Raw genomic sequence first — 14,541 nt, forward strand, 5'->3', positions numbered from 1 at the left:
ATCCCATCAAAATATAAGGAGAGAAATGGACCTCTCTGAGGAAGACCAATGAATGCCCAACAGGCATAAGAAAAAATGCTTACCATAACTTATTATTACAGAAATCCAAATTACAAACAACAATCAGATGCCAGATGCCATCTCACATCAGTGAGAATGGCACATATCAAAAATACTGGGAACAATCTGTGCTGGTAGGGAATGTGATAGAAAAAAGAACTCTCATCTACTGCTTGTTTGAATGTTTTTTTTCTTCAACCATATGAAAAACAGTATGGAAGTACACTTACAATTCTCAGTACACTTAAAATTTAGCTGCATATAACCCAGCAATTCTACTCTTGGGATATCTACTCCCAGGACAGAAAAAAATTCATTCAAAAGAATATATGCACATCATTGTTCATTGCAGCAATAAGTATAATAGGTAAGATTTGAATCAGCCAAGATGTCTAACAACAGATCATGAAGATTTGAACAACAGATCATGAAGAACAGTTCATGAAGATTTGATTATAAATATAAACATATATATTTGATAATTTATTTATGACACAAATATATTACATGACATGATATATGATGTGTAATATATTCTATATTTATATAATACATAAATTTTGAACATATTATATACATTATATGTGGCTAAATATATATGTATTCAATCACACACAACAGAATATTATGTAGCTAAAGATGTAAGGAATGATGAAATCATGCAATTTATTGAAACATGGCTGGAATAGGATGATAGCATTTTAAATAAAATAATAAGAAGAATAAACATGGGATAATATCAATCTTATATGGTATTTATAGTAACTGGATGAAAAAAATGCAATAAATTAAAAGGGTGCTTTGGGGACTATGGGGTGTCAGGATAAAACCTGGTCTGCTGACACACAAAATGTTGACTCTGAGCGATCTCCCCATCTCTCTGGATTTTATTTCTCTTTTCCTCCTCACACTCCCCAAACTTCTATAAGATTTTGTACTTGTATAGAAATCTGTAATATTTCTATTAAACTAACATTTCGCTTACCATAATATATAAAACTGTTTGTTTATTATCTAGTAAAATCAGTGTGTGTTTATGTGTGTGTTTGTGTGTAGCAAGATCTTTCACATTCATCATTCAATTCACCTTGTTAAAGAACAGGACTTCATATATATATAGGACAATATATATATACACAATATATATTGAACTTAGTGGTTATTAAACTGAAAAAAGTCTAGAGTTTTGTGCATCTGGTGACTAACAAAAAATACATTATTGTGATATGTACACATGTCATTCTTATTATTAGTATTCAACTTTTTGTGTGTTGAGGGGAAGACTTCTCAAGTGATGCTGAGACTTGGGCCCTTCCTGACTATTCTTGGTCAACAAGGTCTGTGATTAAATGAGTCTCTAGTGCTAAGTATTATCTGGGCCACCCAACAGTCCCATCCAATGTTGCTCAAGGGACCAACTGGTATCAGAGGACGAAGCAGAGTAGGCTGCATGCATGACATATTCCTTGACTTCTGTACTATCTTTCTAGCCTTTCCATGTTATTCTGACTAAAAGAACATATCTTTTCAAAATAACTGAAATTTATTATAGAGATGAGAAAATGAACCATGATGAAGATCTTCTATTTATTCTCTTTGCTTTCTTGTGGGCCATTTGCTTTACTTCTAAAGTATCTGATTAGTAGATGCCATCCTTGGTAGATGTCTTGGTAGATGCCACCCTCACAAATATGAAACTCCTAAAGTAGGATTCAATTTAAATAAAGCCTCCTTTGTCTGTGTCTGTTTGCCTTTTACTGTCTGAATCTTTCCATTACTTTACATTGTAATTGTGTTACTTATCACCTCTTCCATAATACAAATTTCTGAGACTGAGAAATATCAAATTGAATCCTCAACTTAATGGGTAGTTTACTTCCCCTGGTTAATCAGCTATTAGATATGACTAGTAAGGCCATACCAGAAGCTATGGATGGGTCATCTCACACCCAAAGATTAGACTTTGGGTGTTAAAAGTATCCTGGTGCATCACAGTGAGTGTCCGTTGGTGAGGCAGGGTGAGTTAAACTAAACCAAGAACTAGACCTGCCTTCAAGGAGTTAACAATTCGGTCATGAAAGAAGACTATGTGCAAATATAAGCAAAATATTATGAGTCAAATATGAGAGAGATCGCCTTTAAAAAAATATTTGAAAGTTATAAAGACCTGGGTTGGAGCAATAACACAACGGGTAGGGCGTTTGCCTTGCACGCGGCCGGCCCGGGTTCGATTCCCAGCATCCCATATGGTCCCCTGAGCACCACCAGGGGTAATTCCTGAGTGCAGAACCAGGAGTAGCCCCTGCACATCACCGGGTGTAACCCAAAAAGCAAAAAGAAAGAAAGAAAATTATAAAGACCATGGCCAGAAGGATAGTAAGGCAAGTAGGGTATTTGCCCTGCATGTGGATGACCAGGTTTGAATCCCAGTAATGCATATGGTCTCTTGAATCTGCCAAGAATGATCTCTGGGTACAGAGTCTGGAGTAAGTCCTGAGCAGTATTGAGTGTGCTCCCTCTCAAAGAACTGCATTGCACTGTCATCCCATTGTTCATCGATTTTCTCGAGCGGGTACCAGTAACGTCTCCATCGTGAGACTTGTTACTGTTTTTGGCATATCAAATACACCATGGGTAGCTGTCAGGCTCTGTCATACAGGATACTCTCTGTAACTTGCCTGGCTTTCCAGAGGGATGGAGGAATCGAACCCAGGTCGGCCACATGCAGGGCAAATGCCTTACCCACTGTGCTATCGCTCCAGTCCCCTCAAAGAAAGAAACTAAATTATAGAAGTTATAAGAACCCCAATTTGGGATAACTTACAAAGAAAGGGAAAAAAAGATTGGCATAGAATATTGTAAATTGTTTTAAGTAAAGAATGTTAGTGTTAAAGAGCAGAAAGTCACCTACAAACAATCAGGATTTCTGTAAATATATCAGAATAAATTTCAATTTATTACATAGTGATTGAAAGTCACTGATTACCTTAAATAAATATCACAATAATCAGGGTGAAGTACCACACATAAATTCCAAGCGGAAATTATCTTGCCATATCACAGAGATTTACTATAATTGCTTTGAGGAGGCAGGGATTGATTCAGGGAATTCACAGAAATAAAATAATCAGAAAGTAACTGTTGGGATAAAAATACAGAAATAGCATATTCAGCCAGTCATTTTTGTATTATATATGTGTGTGTGCTTGTGTGTGTGTGTGTGTGTGTGTGAAATAGCAAAACTAACATCAAGATGCAGTGAAAGCTATGAAAGCTACAGAAGGATAGGACAAGGGGTGAGGTCAATAAGGAAAGCGGTCTTTTCGGAGGTAAGATGTTACTGGAACTCTGGTGGTTGGCAGTGGTGAAACTTACACAGACAAAAAGGTATAAGGCCAACTACTAAAATCAAATTTAAAATAAGTAACTAATAGGTCAATAAATCAAAAAGTCAATAAAAAATAATATTCAAATAAAGATGATGAGAAAGAAATTAGGGCCTTTTGAGTAAAGTTTGCATCATTTAAAACAAAGTAAATTTATGAGAAACATAAGACTAATTACAGAAGGGAAACTAGGAGAGAAGAGAAATACACTACAAAATAAAGAAGACTATAAAAGAGTTTCCCTTAGAATTACAGAAAGTTATTCTGTAACTTATTATTGGTTTGCTGAAGACTGAATTTAAAGATGATTAGGGGAAAACAATGCCTATAATATAATAAGAGTTCTCTATTAGTTGTTGCCAATATTGTTTGAACAATAGATTGCTGTAACTTGCAATGCAGGTTCTGTTTCAGTTTGAGTACTAATTAATGAATGCAGGTTGTGAGTGACCTTCGATCTGTGGCAAACCATTAAAACAAATAAATCAACTCTAAGTCATATGCAGTATCCAGTTAGAGGCAGATGATAGTTACATCAATGACATTATCTAAAGAGATATTCTACGTTGTTTTTTTCTGAGATTGAAGTGAGTGTAATTTTTATAATTTGACAAATGAATAAAAGTAAAATCTTGTATATCACAATATACAAATTTATTTAATCTTAGAAATAACATTAACAGTATAAATGTTAAATATTTTCCCTGATTTTAATACATTCAATGCCAATAAACCCCTCATATATGACAATTGAAATGTTATATTTAGTACAAAATAAGCTAATTACTTAATAAATATAGGTATTGCCTTGTGATCACTCATAAATAAATCAATTATCAGGTCATAAATGCCAAACATTCAATTGTAGTCTCTTGGTAGGTGATTATTTAATCAGATTAATGTGAAACAGGCAATTCAGTTCTTGTTGCTAAAAGGGCATTGCTCAAATAACAATATTATTTTCAGAGGTTATTAAATAAACTGCTTTAGGCATAGTAAATATTCAGTGCAGATAACAATGTGTCCCAGGTATATATTAAAGCTAACAGAAATAGAGATGTATGAAAACTACCTTAAAACTGTTTTTACCCATCACTTATAGCTTGAATAGCTCAAGTCCAGTTGAAAATATTTTCTTGAAAATTTTTCTTGAAATTATTTTCTAACATGCCAATTGAAAACCTTAGATCCTCTCTATGAGGATAAGGTTTTTTAATTAACAAAAATAATTGTAAAATGACCTTGTTTTACACATCAGCAAATTATTCTGATTACTTCACTAGACTCTTCAGCTAGCATATTTTTTTTTTTTGGTTTCCTGCAGTTATAAAACAGAAACTGATTTCTAATTGGGTCATACTGTCCTACTGATAAATCTATAAAGAATATGTGAAAAAAATCAGTATCATTATAATTCTGTTTCTAGAAAAAATATTCACATTTTTTCTCTTAGTCATGCAACTACTAATCTTAACTAATAACATCTACTGGTAAGCTTGAACCTATAGTAATTTAAAAATATATATTTAGACATTGTGTTTTACAAAGCTATCAACAATGCAGTTTCAGGCATACAGTTTTCCAACACTGGCCCACCACAGTTCCAGCATTCCTCCACCAATGTCCCCAGGTTACCACCCATCCTTAAGCTTAACAGGCACATTTTCTTTTTTATTAAAAGGATGAGCGCAATTATTTTTAAAAAAATTTTAACCTGAAACACAGTGGTTAAAATATGGCAATAATAAGTTTACATGCTCATAACATTCCAACACTACAAACAGTGTATGCTCCCCTCCAACACAGGCATGTTTTTAAGGTTAATTATTATAGTTTGGGCTTCCATCCTTATAATAGTGCTACTCTCATACTTTTTAAGAAATAATGACAAAGGAAACAAAAAGACAGCTTATATTTAAATTAGTATATAAGTAAATATGATTTAGATAATCAGTTGTTAATGTTTATGTGTATCAACTAATTTTAATATACTAGCTAGTAATACACTGGCTTCCGATTATAAGGTTCTTTTGTAAATAATATCTTTTCTTCTGAGGGTAGTTATGTGCCCTCATGAACACCTTGTTAAGAACATTCTCACTTTTATGTATGCTCTGATATGCTTTTCCTCCATATAAAAATATAATCTACTTGCAGCACTACATGAGGGGTCCAATGCATTATACTGGCCTATCATTGGTTTCCTTTGATATCTTATCTATGCTATTAACTCAATAAAATAGAAGGCAAAGCTGGATGCAAACTGCAGGAGAGCTCTTCGTAGAAAACACATGCAAGACCTTTAAGCTGGGGCTTTAATTTATCTAATAAAATAAATTAAATGGAAGCAAGTATTTAATTTTTCACTCCCTTTATTAAAGAACATAAGTGCTGCCACTTGGGAATAGAGAAAACAAAACAAATATATGGAAGAACATAGTTGAAAATAGCAAACAGTACAGTTTGCCTATTTTTTGAAGATGTATGATGCACGTAAAGGCAAATGTCACGGCAAGCAGTGTGAGAAGTAGGAAACCACGACAAAGCCTCCTGCTCCTGAACAAATACAGTGTATCCTGAGTGCGATGACTCTGATTGATGTTTGAGAGTGGAAATATCAACCTAGGCATAACTAGGAAGGATGCCATACTCACCCCTTTGTATTATACTTTTATATCAATTTATTAATACAGAGGAAAAAATAGAATGATTAATACACTCTTTTGCTTCTCCATGACTCAAAGAAAAATACTCAAACTTGATCGAACCAAACTAAGGAAAGTGTTCCACCTAGAGACCATTTTCATGAGGTAAAGTAAATAAGAACTTATCTAGGAAATGAATATCATTACAACCTAAACTTGCTAGTTACTAGGGGAAAAAAATGAAGCAGAGGGTATTATCCCTGGTATAATTAACAATGTTAATCTTCTTTTCCCTCTCTCTGGTTATAAAAGAGTCATTTTTATATTTAATTAATGCAGAGGGTCATTTTGGAAACTGGCTAATGAGCCTCTGACCACATTACCATGAAAATGTGCATTAACATTGCAACTGAGGCTGTTTCATGTGTAGAAAATCTACTTTGTAATTAGCCCACTGTGAAATGAATCACGTCAGGGCTGGAAATCTGAGTGAACCAGCGGACTGTGGGCACCTGGTAGTGCTGTACACGACAACTAACATCCCAAACACGGTGTTTAATCAACAACATTGTCTAAAGAAGAAAAAAATATATAAGAATGTGTGACATAGAGGACAAAGCAGAAAGAGGGAAGAAATAAACTTTATTTTTGCAAAGCAAGAAATCTGAATTTCTGTATATGACTGCAAGAAAAATTGCCTAAATAAAATGGTAAAATAATAGAATTGATTTCATCAGGATAGGAAGCCTGGGATGCAGTTTTGTTTTTATTCTAATTGCTAGGATACACAATAAGAAGACATCTGAATTTAGACAATTTTCCCTATGCTGTACACAGTACTATAATGAGATCTTCAATTTTTAGTGTTAAACAGACAGAAACTATAATAAAGATTCAAAAACAAGTAATAGGAAAATTCTTTCATCTCCCTTTAAGAACAGATGTGGAACACAGTGTCAATTTGTTTCTTGATACAAATATACCAGTTCTTAAAGCACAGTACACACTCATAATTAATCAAATAATACCTCTGGCTAACCAGATTTGTCAGAAAAAATGCAAAAACTTTTACTCTCTATTCAAAATAACTGAGAAGGTAGCTCCATTAAACCTTAATACTTACGCAGAAAATGATAAATTTGATTTTGAGGTGTCAATATCATTCCAAAAGAAAAGCAGTGTCTCAAATATCAAAATATTACAGACATGGATTTCAACGTAATTCCCTTCCCTTGACTGGCATATTGGCAGGAGATTTTAAAAAAACAATAATAAAAAAAAAGGATCTCACAGGAAGTCATCTGAAGGGGGAGTGGCAAGGAAACTGGAGCTGCCACCCAAGCCAAAATAAAAAGGCCCCAGCTATCAAGTCTGACCTCAATTCTGATATATCTGCAAGGAAAACTAAAACCACAGTTCATTTACCACCGTCCAGGCAAACACAAAGCCTGGCTGTTTTCGTGCTGAGAATAGATCTGCACTCACCTGGGAAACTTCGTACAGCAGTTTGTAGTGCTCCTCTCTTTTCTGAAAAGTGCACAAATTGCAGCCCATTCTAAGAAGAGGAGGAAAGAGAGAGCAAATCTTCTAATTTCCACAGAACTGAAGGCAAGTTGAACTGCCAGAGGATCACCCTCCAGACTTGTCTACTGCATTTCATCAGTCACTTCGGTCCAGAAACACAGGCAAACCGCTGTGTAGCACAAGCCAGGAGGGTGCGTAGCAGCATGCTCTAAGTGTCTTGCACTCACTGCACTCACGGTACACACGCAGAGTTTCCAGTCAGTTCATGGCAACACTCCGCGTCTCCGCATCAGTGCACATGACTACACAGATTCCAGCTCATGAATATTAATAGTGTCTCATTGATTATTTATGACAGGACATGTTAGCAGGGAGGGGTATTATAGCTGCTGCTGATGACAGATGAATATTCACTAATTAAGAAGCAAATGTAGTGTGGTTAAACAAAATTCATTTGTGTCAATACCATCTCCTTTTATTAAGAGCAGAGGGATTGTACAGAGAGCATTTCAGAAAAAGAATATATACTTAATTTCTCCATTGATGTAAGCTTTTAATAAAGGAATGAGCAATTCAGAAATAGAAACTTGCTAATGTTGTTCAGATGTCAATAATTAGAAGAAATATGTTTAGCATTATTAAGTGTAGGAGAAAATGAATAGAAGAAATTATTTAAATATATAAAACATAAATAAATAAAACAGAAGCAAAGGAAAATTAGGGGTGTTCCGGGAAAGAAACAGCGCTGATGGTATTGCTAAATTTGGTTTAAAACCTATGAAATTTAAAACCTACGGTTTGTATGTAAAACCATTACTTACTAGAAATGTTCTTATTTTAAATAGAGAATACTTATTCAAGTATGAGTAGATGATATTGAAATAGATAATAAATATTTTAATTAGATAATAAAGGTAAATCTATCAAATATAATTTTAACATAAAAGTACATAGATCTATATCTTAAAAATTCAACAAAATAATGTGTTTATGAGAAAATTTTCAAATCCATATGGTAATTATGCTAATTTTATTAAAGCCATATATAATATTTCAGGGAGTTGACGTTGGTAATATTTAAATACTAATGCAATGCACAGAATATATGATTCTACATTTAGAATTCACAGTACACAAACCTTAAAAATCTAAGCTTATATATTTAGATAATATAAGTGACATTATTTAATTTCACACTCACAGATATATTATATTGCAAGCTGGCAATTTTGTTCCTTAAAGATACATTACAAATAGCTAGAACACATAATAATAGAATTTCCATTTGTCCCTATGCTGACTTATCCACAACCTCTGCTAATTAAGAAGTATGTCCTTACTCTAGCACATCTTTAAACTGGACAAGATTCAAAGCAAAAATAATTACTTGACTCCTGAATTAAGAATTACACTGGATCTTGAGGATATTTAATTGCTTAACATTAATGTATAGTTCCTTTCTGGTGCCCAGTTTGCTACAAGTGCCTTGCCAAATATTTAAAAATCGATAATAGGAAATGATTCTAATGAGTACTAATTGTTAACAAATTGGCTTTGCAACTAACAACACCTCAACACCAGCAAGCAGCAAAGAGGTGAAAAATCATTTGCTGCTTATCAGTCATTTCCCTTAGGATGGTATTCATTTGTATTTTTAGGCCTAATTTCACCTAACAGCCTGGATAAAAGCCAAGCTGAGAAATATATATGAAAGTAGCATCATAATTGGGAAAACTGAGTTAGTTCAGTTTCTCAGAACTAATTGTAAATTGAAACCACTTGCAGTAAATACTAATGATTTTGGTTCTTTGTAGAAATAATGTATTGGGGGCTGGAGCGATAGCACAGCGGGTAGGGCGTTTGCCTTGCACTCGGCCGACCGGGGTTCGATCCTAGGCATCCCATATGGTCCGCCAAGCACCACCAGGAGTAATTCCTGAGTGCAAAGCCAGGAGTAACCCCTGAGCATCGCTGGGTGTGACCCAAAAATAGCAAAAACAAAAAAAAAACAAAAAACAAAAAAGAAATAACCTTCTTTGTGCAATTGTAAATACATATATATATAAGCAATATATAAATATGTATATATGTAAATATATGTGTTCATGGGGGCATTTAAAATTTTTGCTTTATGGCTCTATAATATTATCCATAAATATTTTAAGCATTCAATATACTAAGCTGTGAAAGAATGAGACTTGGTTGTCTACATTCTGTACTTTAAAAAGTCATATTAAAGATATTAGCGCTATCTTAATGAGACCCAAACTTTAACAACCAAATTTAGGAAGCTGCCTTGTCAGGATTGGCAAGCTGAGTGGGGACAGGGTGTGGGAGGGAACCAGGGGATACTGGTAGAGGGAAGTTGACACTACAGGTGGGATCACTGCTGGATATTGTAAGCCTAAAAATCAACTATGAATAACTTTGTAAGTCATGATTCTCTAAATATGTATATAATATATATTTATATATTTAAATATGTGTATACATACAGTTACTGGACTATGAACAGCTTTGTAAGTCTGTATTCAAAAAAAGAAGAAAGAAAGAAAGAAAGAAAGAAAGAAAGAAAGAAAGAAAGAAAGAAAGAAAGAAAGAAAGAAAGAAAGAAAGAAAGAAAGAAAGAAAGAAAGAAGAAAGGAAAGGGAGAGAGGGAGAGAGGGAGGGAGGGAGGGGGAAGGAGGGAGGGAGGGGGAAGGAGGGAGGATGGAGGGAGGGAGGGGGAAGGAGGGGGGAGGAAGGAAAGAAGGGAGGGAGGAAGAGAGGATACTGGTGGAAGGAGGGAGGAAGAGAGGGAGGAAGAGAAGTAGGAGGGAGGAAGAGAGGGAGGGAGGGAGGGAGGGAGGGAGGGAGGGAGGGAGGGAGGGAGGGAAGGAGGGAGGGAGAGAGGATACTGGTAGAAGGAAGGAGGGAGGAAGAGAGGAAGGAAGAGAAGTAGGAGGGAGGGAGGGGAGGGAGGGAGGGATGGAGAGAAGGAGGGAGGGAGGGAAGGAGGGAGGGAGGGAGGGAGGGAAGGAGGGAGGAAAGATGCCCTAAGGGCAGGGACGGCTTGACTGTCTCAATAGATAGCATTTGCTTTTTAAAGATAAGCAAAAGGGACTACATTAAATTAAGAGCTTTTGCACCTCAAAAGAATGGATAACCAGGCTACAAAGACAGTCCACAAAATGGGAGAAACTCTGCCCACCACTCACATAATAAGGGGTAAATATCAAACATATATATGACACTGGTAGAATTTTGCAAGAAAAAAAAAGCAGCCAACCCATTAAAAAATGGAGAGATGAGATGAACAGAAACTTCCTCAAAGAAGTACAAGCAGGGAGTAGAGTGATAGCACAGTGGGTAGGGCATTTGCCTTGAATGTGGCCGACCCAGGTTTGATTCCCAGCATCCCATATGGTCCCTTGAGCACAGCCAGGGATAATTCCCGAGTGCAGAGCCAGGAGTGACCCCTGAGCATCGCTGGGTGTGACCCAAAAAGCAAAAAAAAAAAAAAAAAAAAAAAAAAAAGAAGTACAAGCAGACAAAAGTAACATGAAAAACGTAAAAATGTTCTGCATAATTAATCATAAGGATGATGCAAATCAAAACAACAATGAGATATCATCTGACATCACAGACACCTACACACATCAAAAAGAAAAAGAATGACCAGTGCTTGTGTGGATATGAGAGAGGGATTCTCATTCACTGTAGGTAGGAATGTCCACTGGTGCAACCTTTCTGAAAAACATAGTAGATATTCCTTAAAAATACTAGGAATTGAGTTTCCAGTTAACCCAGGCACTCCACTTCTTGGAAGATACTCCAAAGACCCAGAAACAAAATTGATAAAAGACATTTGCAGCCCTCTGTTCCTTGCAGTACTATCCACAATTGTCAAAATCTGTAAAAAATCCAAGTGCCCACGTTGACTGGATAAAGAAAAAACACGGTACATTGTACAAAATGGAATACTACTTAGCAATAAGAAAAGATAAACTTATGCAGTTTGCTGTTACATGGAGGGACCCGGAGAGTTTCATGGTGAGTGAAGCCAGAGGGAGAGAGACCAACACAGAATGATCTCTCATCTGTGAGTTACACAGAAACATAATAGAGGAATAATGAATACTCAAAACAATGGAAACAAAGAACCTGTAAACTGGCATTCAGAACGAAACATGCCCCTTGAGAGTGATGGGGATAGGACCCAGAGTGGGGGCTCAATACTTATGGTTGCAGGAAACATTCAACCTGAAGGAGGAAGTGGTGTTTAATGGTGGTAAAAAGTTATGAAACCTAGTCCTGAATAACTTTGTAACTTCATGTTGACTAAAATGACAAAAAGTGTTCTTCTTCCACTAATAAAACCTTTTAAAACACATTTGAATGCTAAGTAGGTAATTTAGTTTAAGTATTAAATATATTACTTACAAGCCAATTTCTTATCTGTTTCTGTATCATCTGGCATTTCTACTTATGATAAACCATTACTTCCTCAATTCTTCAGTCTGCTAGAATCATACTTGTCACATTCCTTATGTTTTTAAATCTCATATAGCAAGAAAGTAACTCTGAGTCAATAAATTCTTGATTATCAAAAAAATATATATTACTTACTTCCTATTTTATAGTTGTATTTTAAAGAACAATCAACAATCACTTTATCACTGTCATCCTGTTGTTCGTGGATTTACTCAAGCGGGTGCCAGTAACATCTCCATTCGTCCCAGACCTGAGATTTTAGCAGCCTCTCCTTAGTCGTTTTTCCCAACAATTGGAGGCTCTTTTCAGGGTCAAGGGAATGAGACCTGTTATTGTTACTGTTTGGGGCATATCGAATATGCGAATATGCCATGGGGAGTATTCCAGGCTCTTTTGTGCAGGCGGGATACTCTCAGTAGCTTGCCAGGCTCTATAAAAGATTTTCTTAGTTATCAAACAGCAAATAATAATATTTCAGTGATGTTAAGAAATTTAAAACTACAGTTATTCTTTACATCAATGTCTCTTGGTGATTTTCTTTCTTCATTACTAATCTACTGTTATTTTGTTTTGATCTCAGCAACCAGTGGTAGATTCTCCAATCAATCATCAAATGTTGTCCTTGACCTGTATACCCTGGAAAGATTCCAGCTTTGATGAATAAGTCTATGATTAGTGTGACTTGAAAAAGATTAATAACTTCAAAGTTTTCTAAATTTCATTTGATATAAATATTAATTTTTTCAATGACCAATCTTCAAACTCTTAAATTATTATTGTACCAAATATGAAGTGTGAAGTAGACAAAGACAAAGTAATCAATCTGAACCATGGACCATTTTTAAATATACAAATAGATTATATACTACCTGTTGGGCTGTATCAGTATGGAATAAAAGTTAAAATAAGCAGAGAATATATGAATAACTTTTCAAATACTTTGAAATAAAGTTCACTGAATTATGAAAAATGTATGTCAGATTTATTGTGTCTTCTATTCATGTTAGTTTACTCCCCTAAGATGCAGTGGCACTGAAAATAGGGCACATTTGCCAATATCTGAAATCTAAGAGATAAGAGATTCAGTATACATCTTGCTTTTTCTAGATTAATTATACCCCTGAGTAAACAGGAGATGAGAGGAAATCTCTTTTTATAGAATTATTCCAGCTAATTAATGAAGAAAAGTGATAAAAACATCCATACCAGTAAAATCTTAATTAATGAATGAATTTAAGTACTGCAAATTAATAGTGCTCACTATGACACACACAGGGAAGAGAACTGAACATTATAAACCACCTTATAAAAGAATAAATGATACTTTTGAAATAGCTGTTAAAAAGTGAGCGAATAGTAAGGACTGAAAGATACAAAAATGCATAATGAACTATAGCAAGGATAAGCAGTTAATCAAGTGGACTGTGGATAATGAAACATATATAAATCCATATTCTAACTTCTTTAAAAGGATATAACATAGAGAAGGAGGATAATGGAGAGATGGAGAGGGATAATAGGACAACTAAAGTTAAAAGATATTGAATTCAATTTTTTGAAAATTATTCTTACATCTTCAAATTTTTATTTACAACACTATTAATAATGGTTTCTTGTGTACATCCCCAGAGACTCTAACACCACTCCTTATCACCCCCAAATGCAGCTGTATGGATCAGTTCCACTATTACATAACTTTGTTGTGTATCATTAAATCCCATATATGAGAGATCGTTCTGTATCTGTCTTCCATTTTAATTGACTTCATTCAGCATGACATGTTTTAGCTCCATCCATGTTGCTGTAAATGACATTACTTTTTTCTTAGAGCTTTGCATTATACAATTATATATATGCTTCAACTTCTTGATACGTTCATCTGTAGTTGGGTATTTTGGTTGTTTCTATATCTTGGATATTGTACTGCGTGCAGCTATGAACATAGGGGTGCATATATAATTTCTAATTAATGTTTTTATTTTGAAGATATATACCAAGAAGTGGTGTTTGAAAAATATGGGGTTTCTATTCCTATATACTGCTTTCCATGGAGGATAAACCAGATAATGTTGCCACCAACAGTGGAAGAGGGCTTCTTTCTTACCACAACCCTACCAACATTGGCTATTTCCAGATTTTTTGGTATGTGCAATTCTCACAGGTCTAGATTGTATTTAATTGTTGTCTGATTTGCATTTCTCTAGTTAAGTGAGGATGAGCACTTTTTCTATATGCCTATTAATAATTTGTATGTCTTCTTTGGGAAACTGTATGTTCTACTCACCTCATGTATGGATAGTGTTATTGGAATTTTTTGTTGGTAAGTTCAATGAGTGTTTTATAGATCTTGAATACAAATTCTTTATCAAGTACTGTGTGAAAAAATTTTCTCCTATTCAGTATGGTGTCTTTTTTTAATGACCACAAAAATCAAATATCTAGGAATTAATTTA

The 14,541-nt window shown here is 34.8% G+C and overlaps 1 protein-coding gene across 1 annotated transcript in view; it reads right to left on the reverse strand.

The window, feature by feature from the left end:
• The window catches only part of PDZRN4 (PDZ domain containing ring finger 4), a 175,669-nt gene extending 167,858 nt beyond the window's left edge, over nt 1–7,811 (reverse strand). The window contains exon 1 of the mRNA XM_004603910.2: nt 7,577–7,811. Coding sequence (XP_004603967.2) covers nt 7,577–7,645 — 69 coding nt within the window. The 5' untranslated portion in view covers nt 7,646–7,811. The remainder of the gene's footprint in view (nt 1–7,576) is intronic.
• Nucleotides 7,812–14,541: the final 6,730 nt, after the last annotated feature.

The sequence above is a fragment of the Sorex araneus genome, chromosome 6, assembly GCF_027595985.1.
Source record: "Sorex araneus isolate mSorAra2 chromosome 6, mSorAra2.pri, whole genome shotgun sequence".
Lineage (NCBI taxonomy): Eukaryota > Metazoa > Chordata > Mammalia > Eulipotyphla > Soricidae > Sorex > Sorex araneus.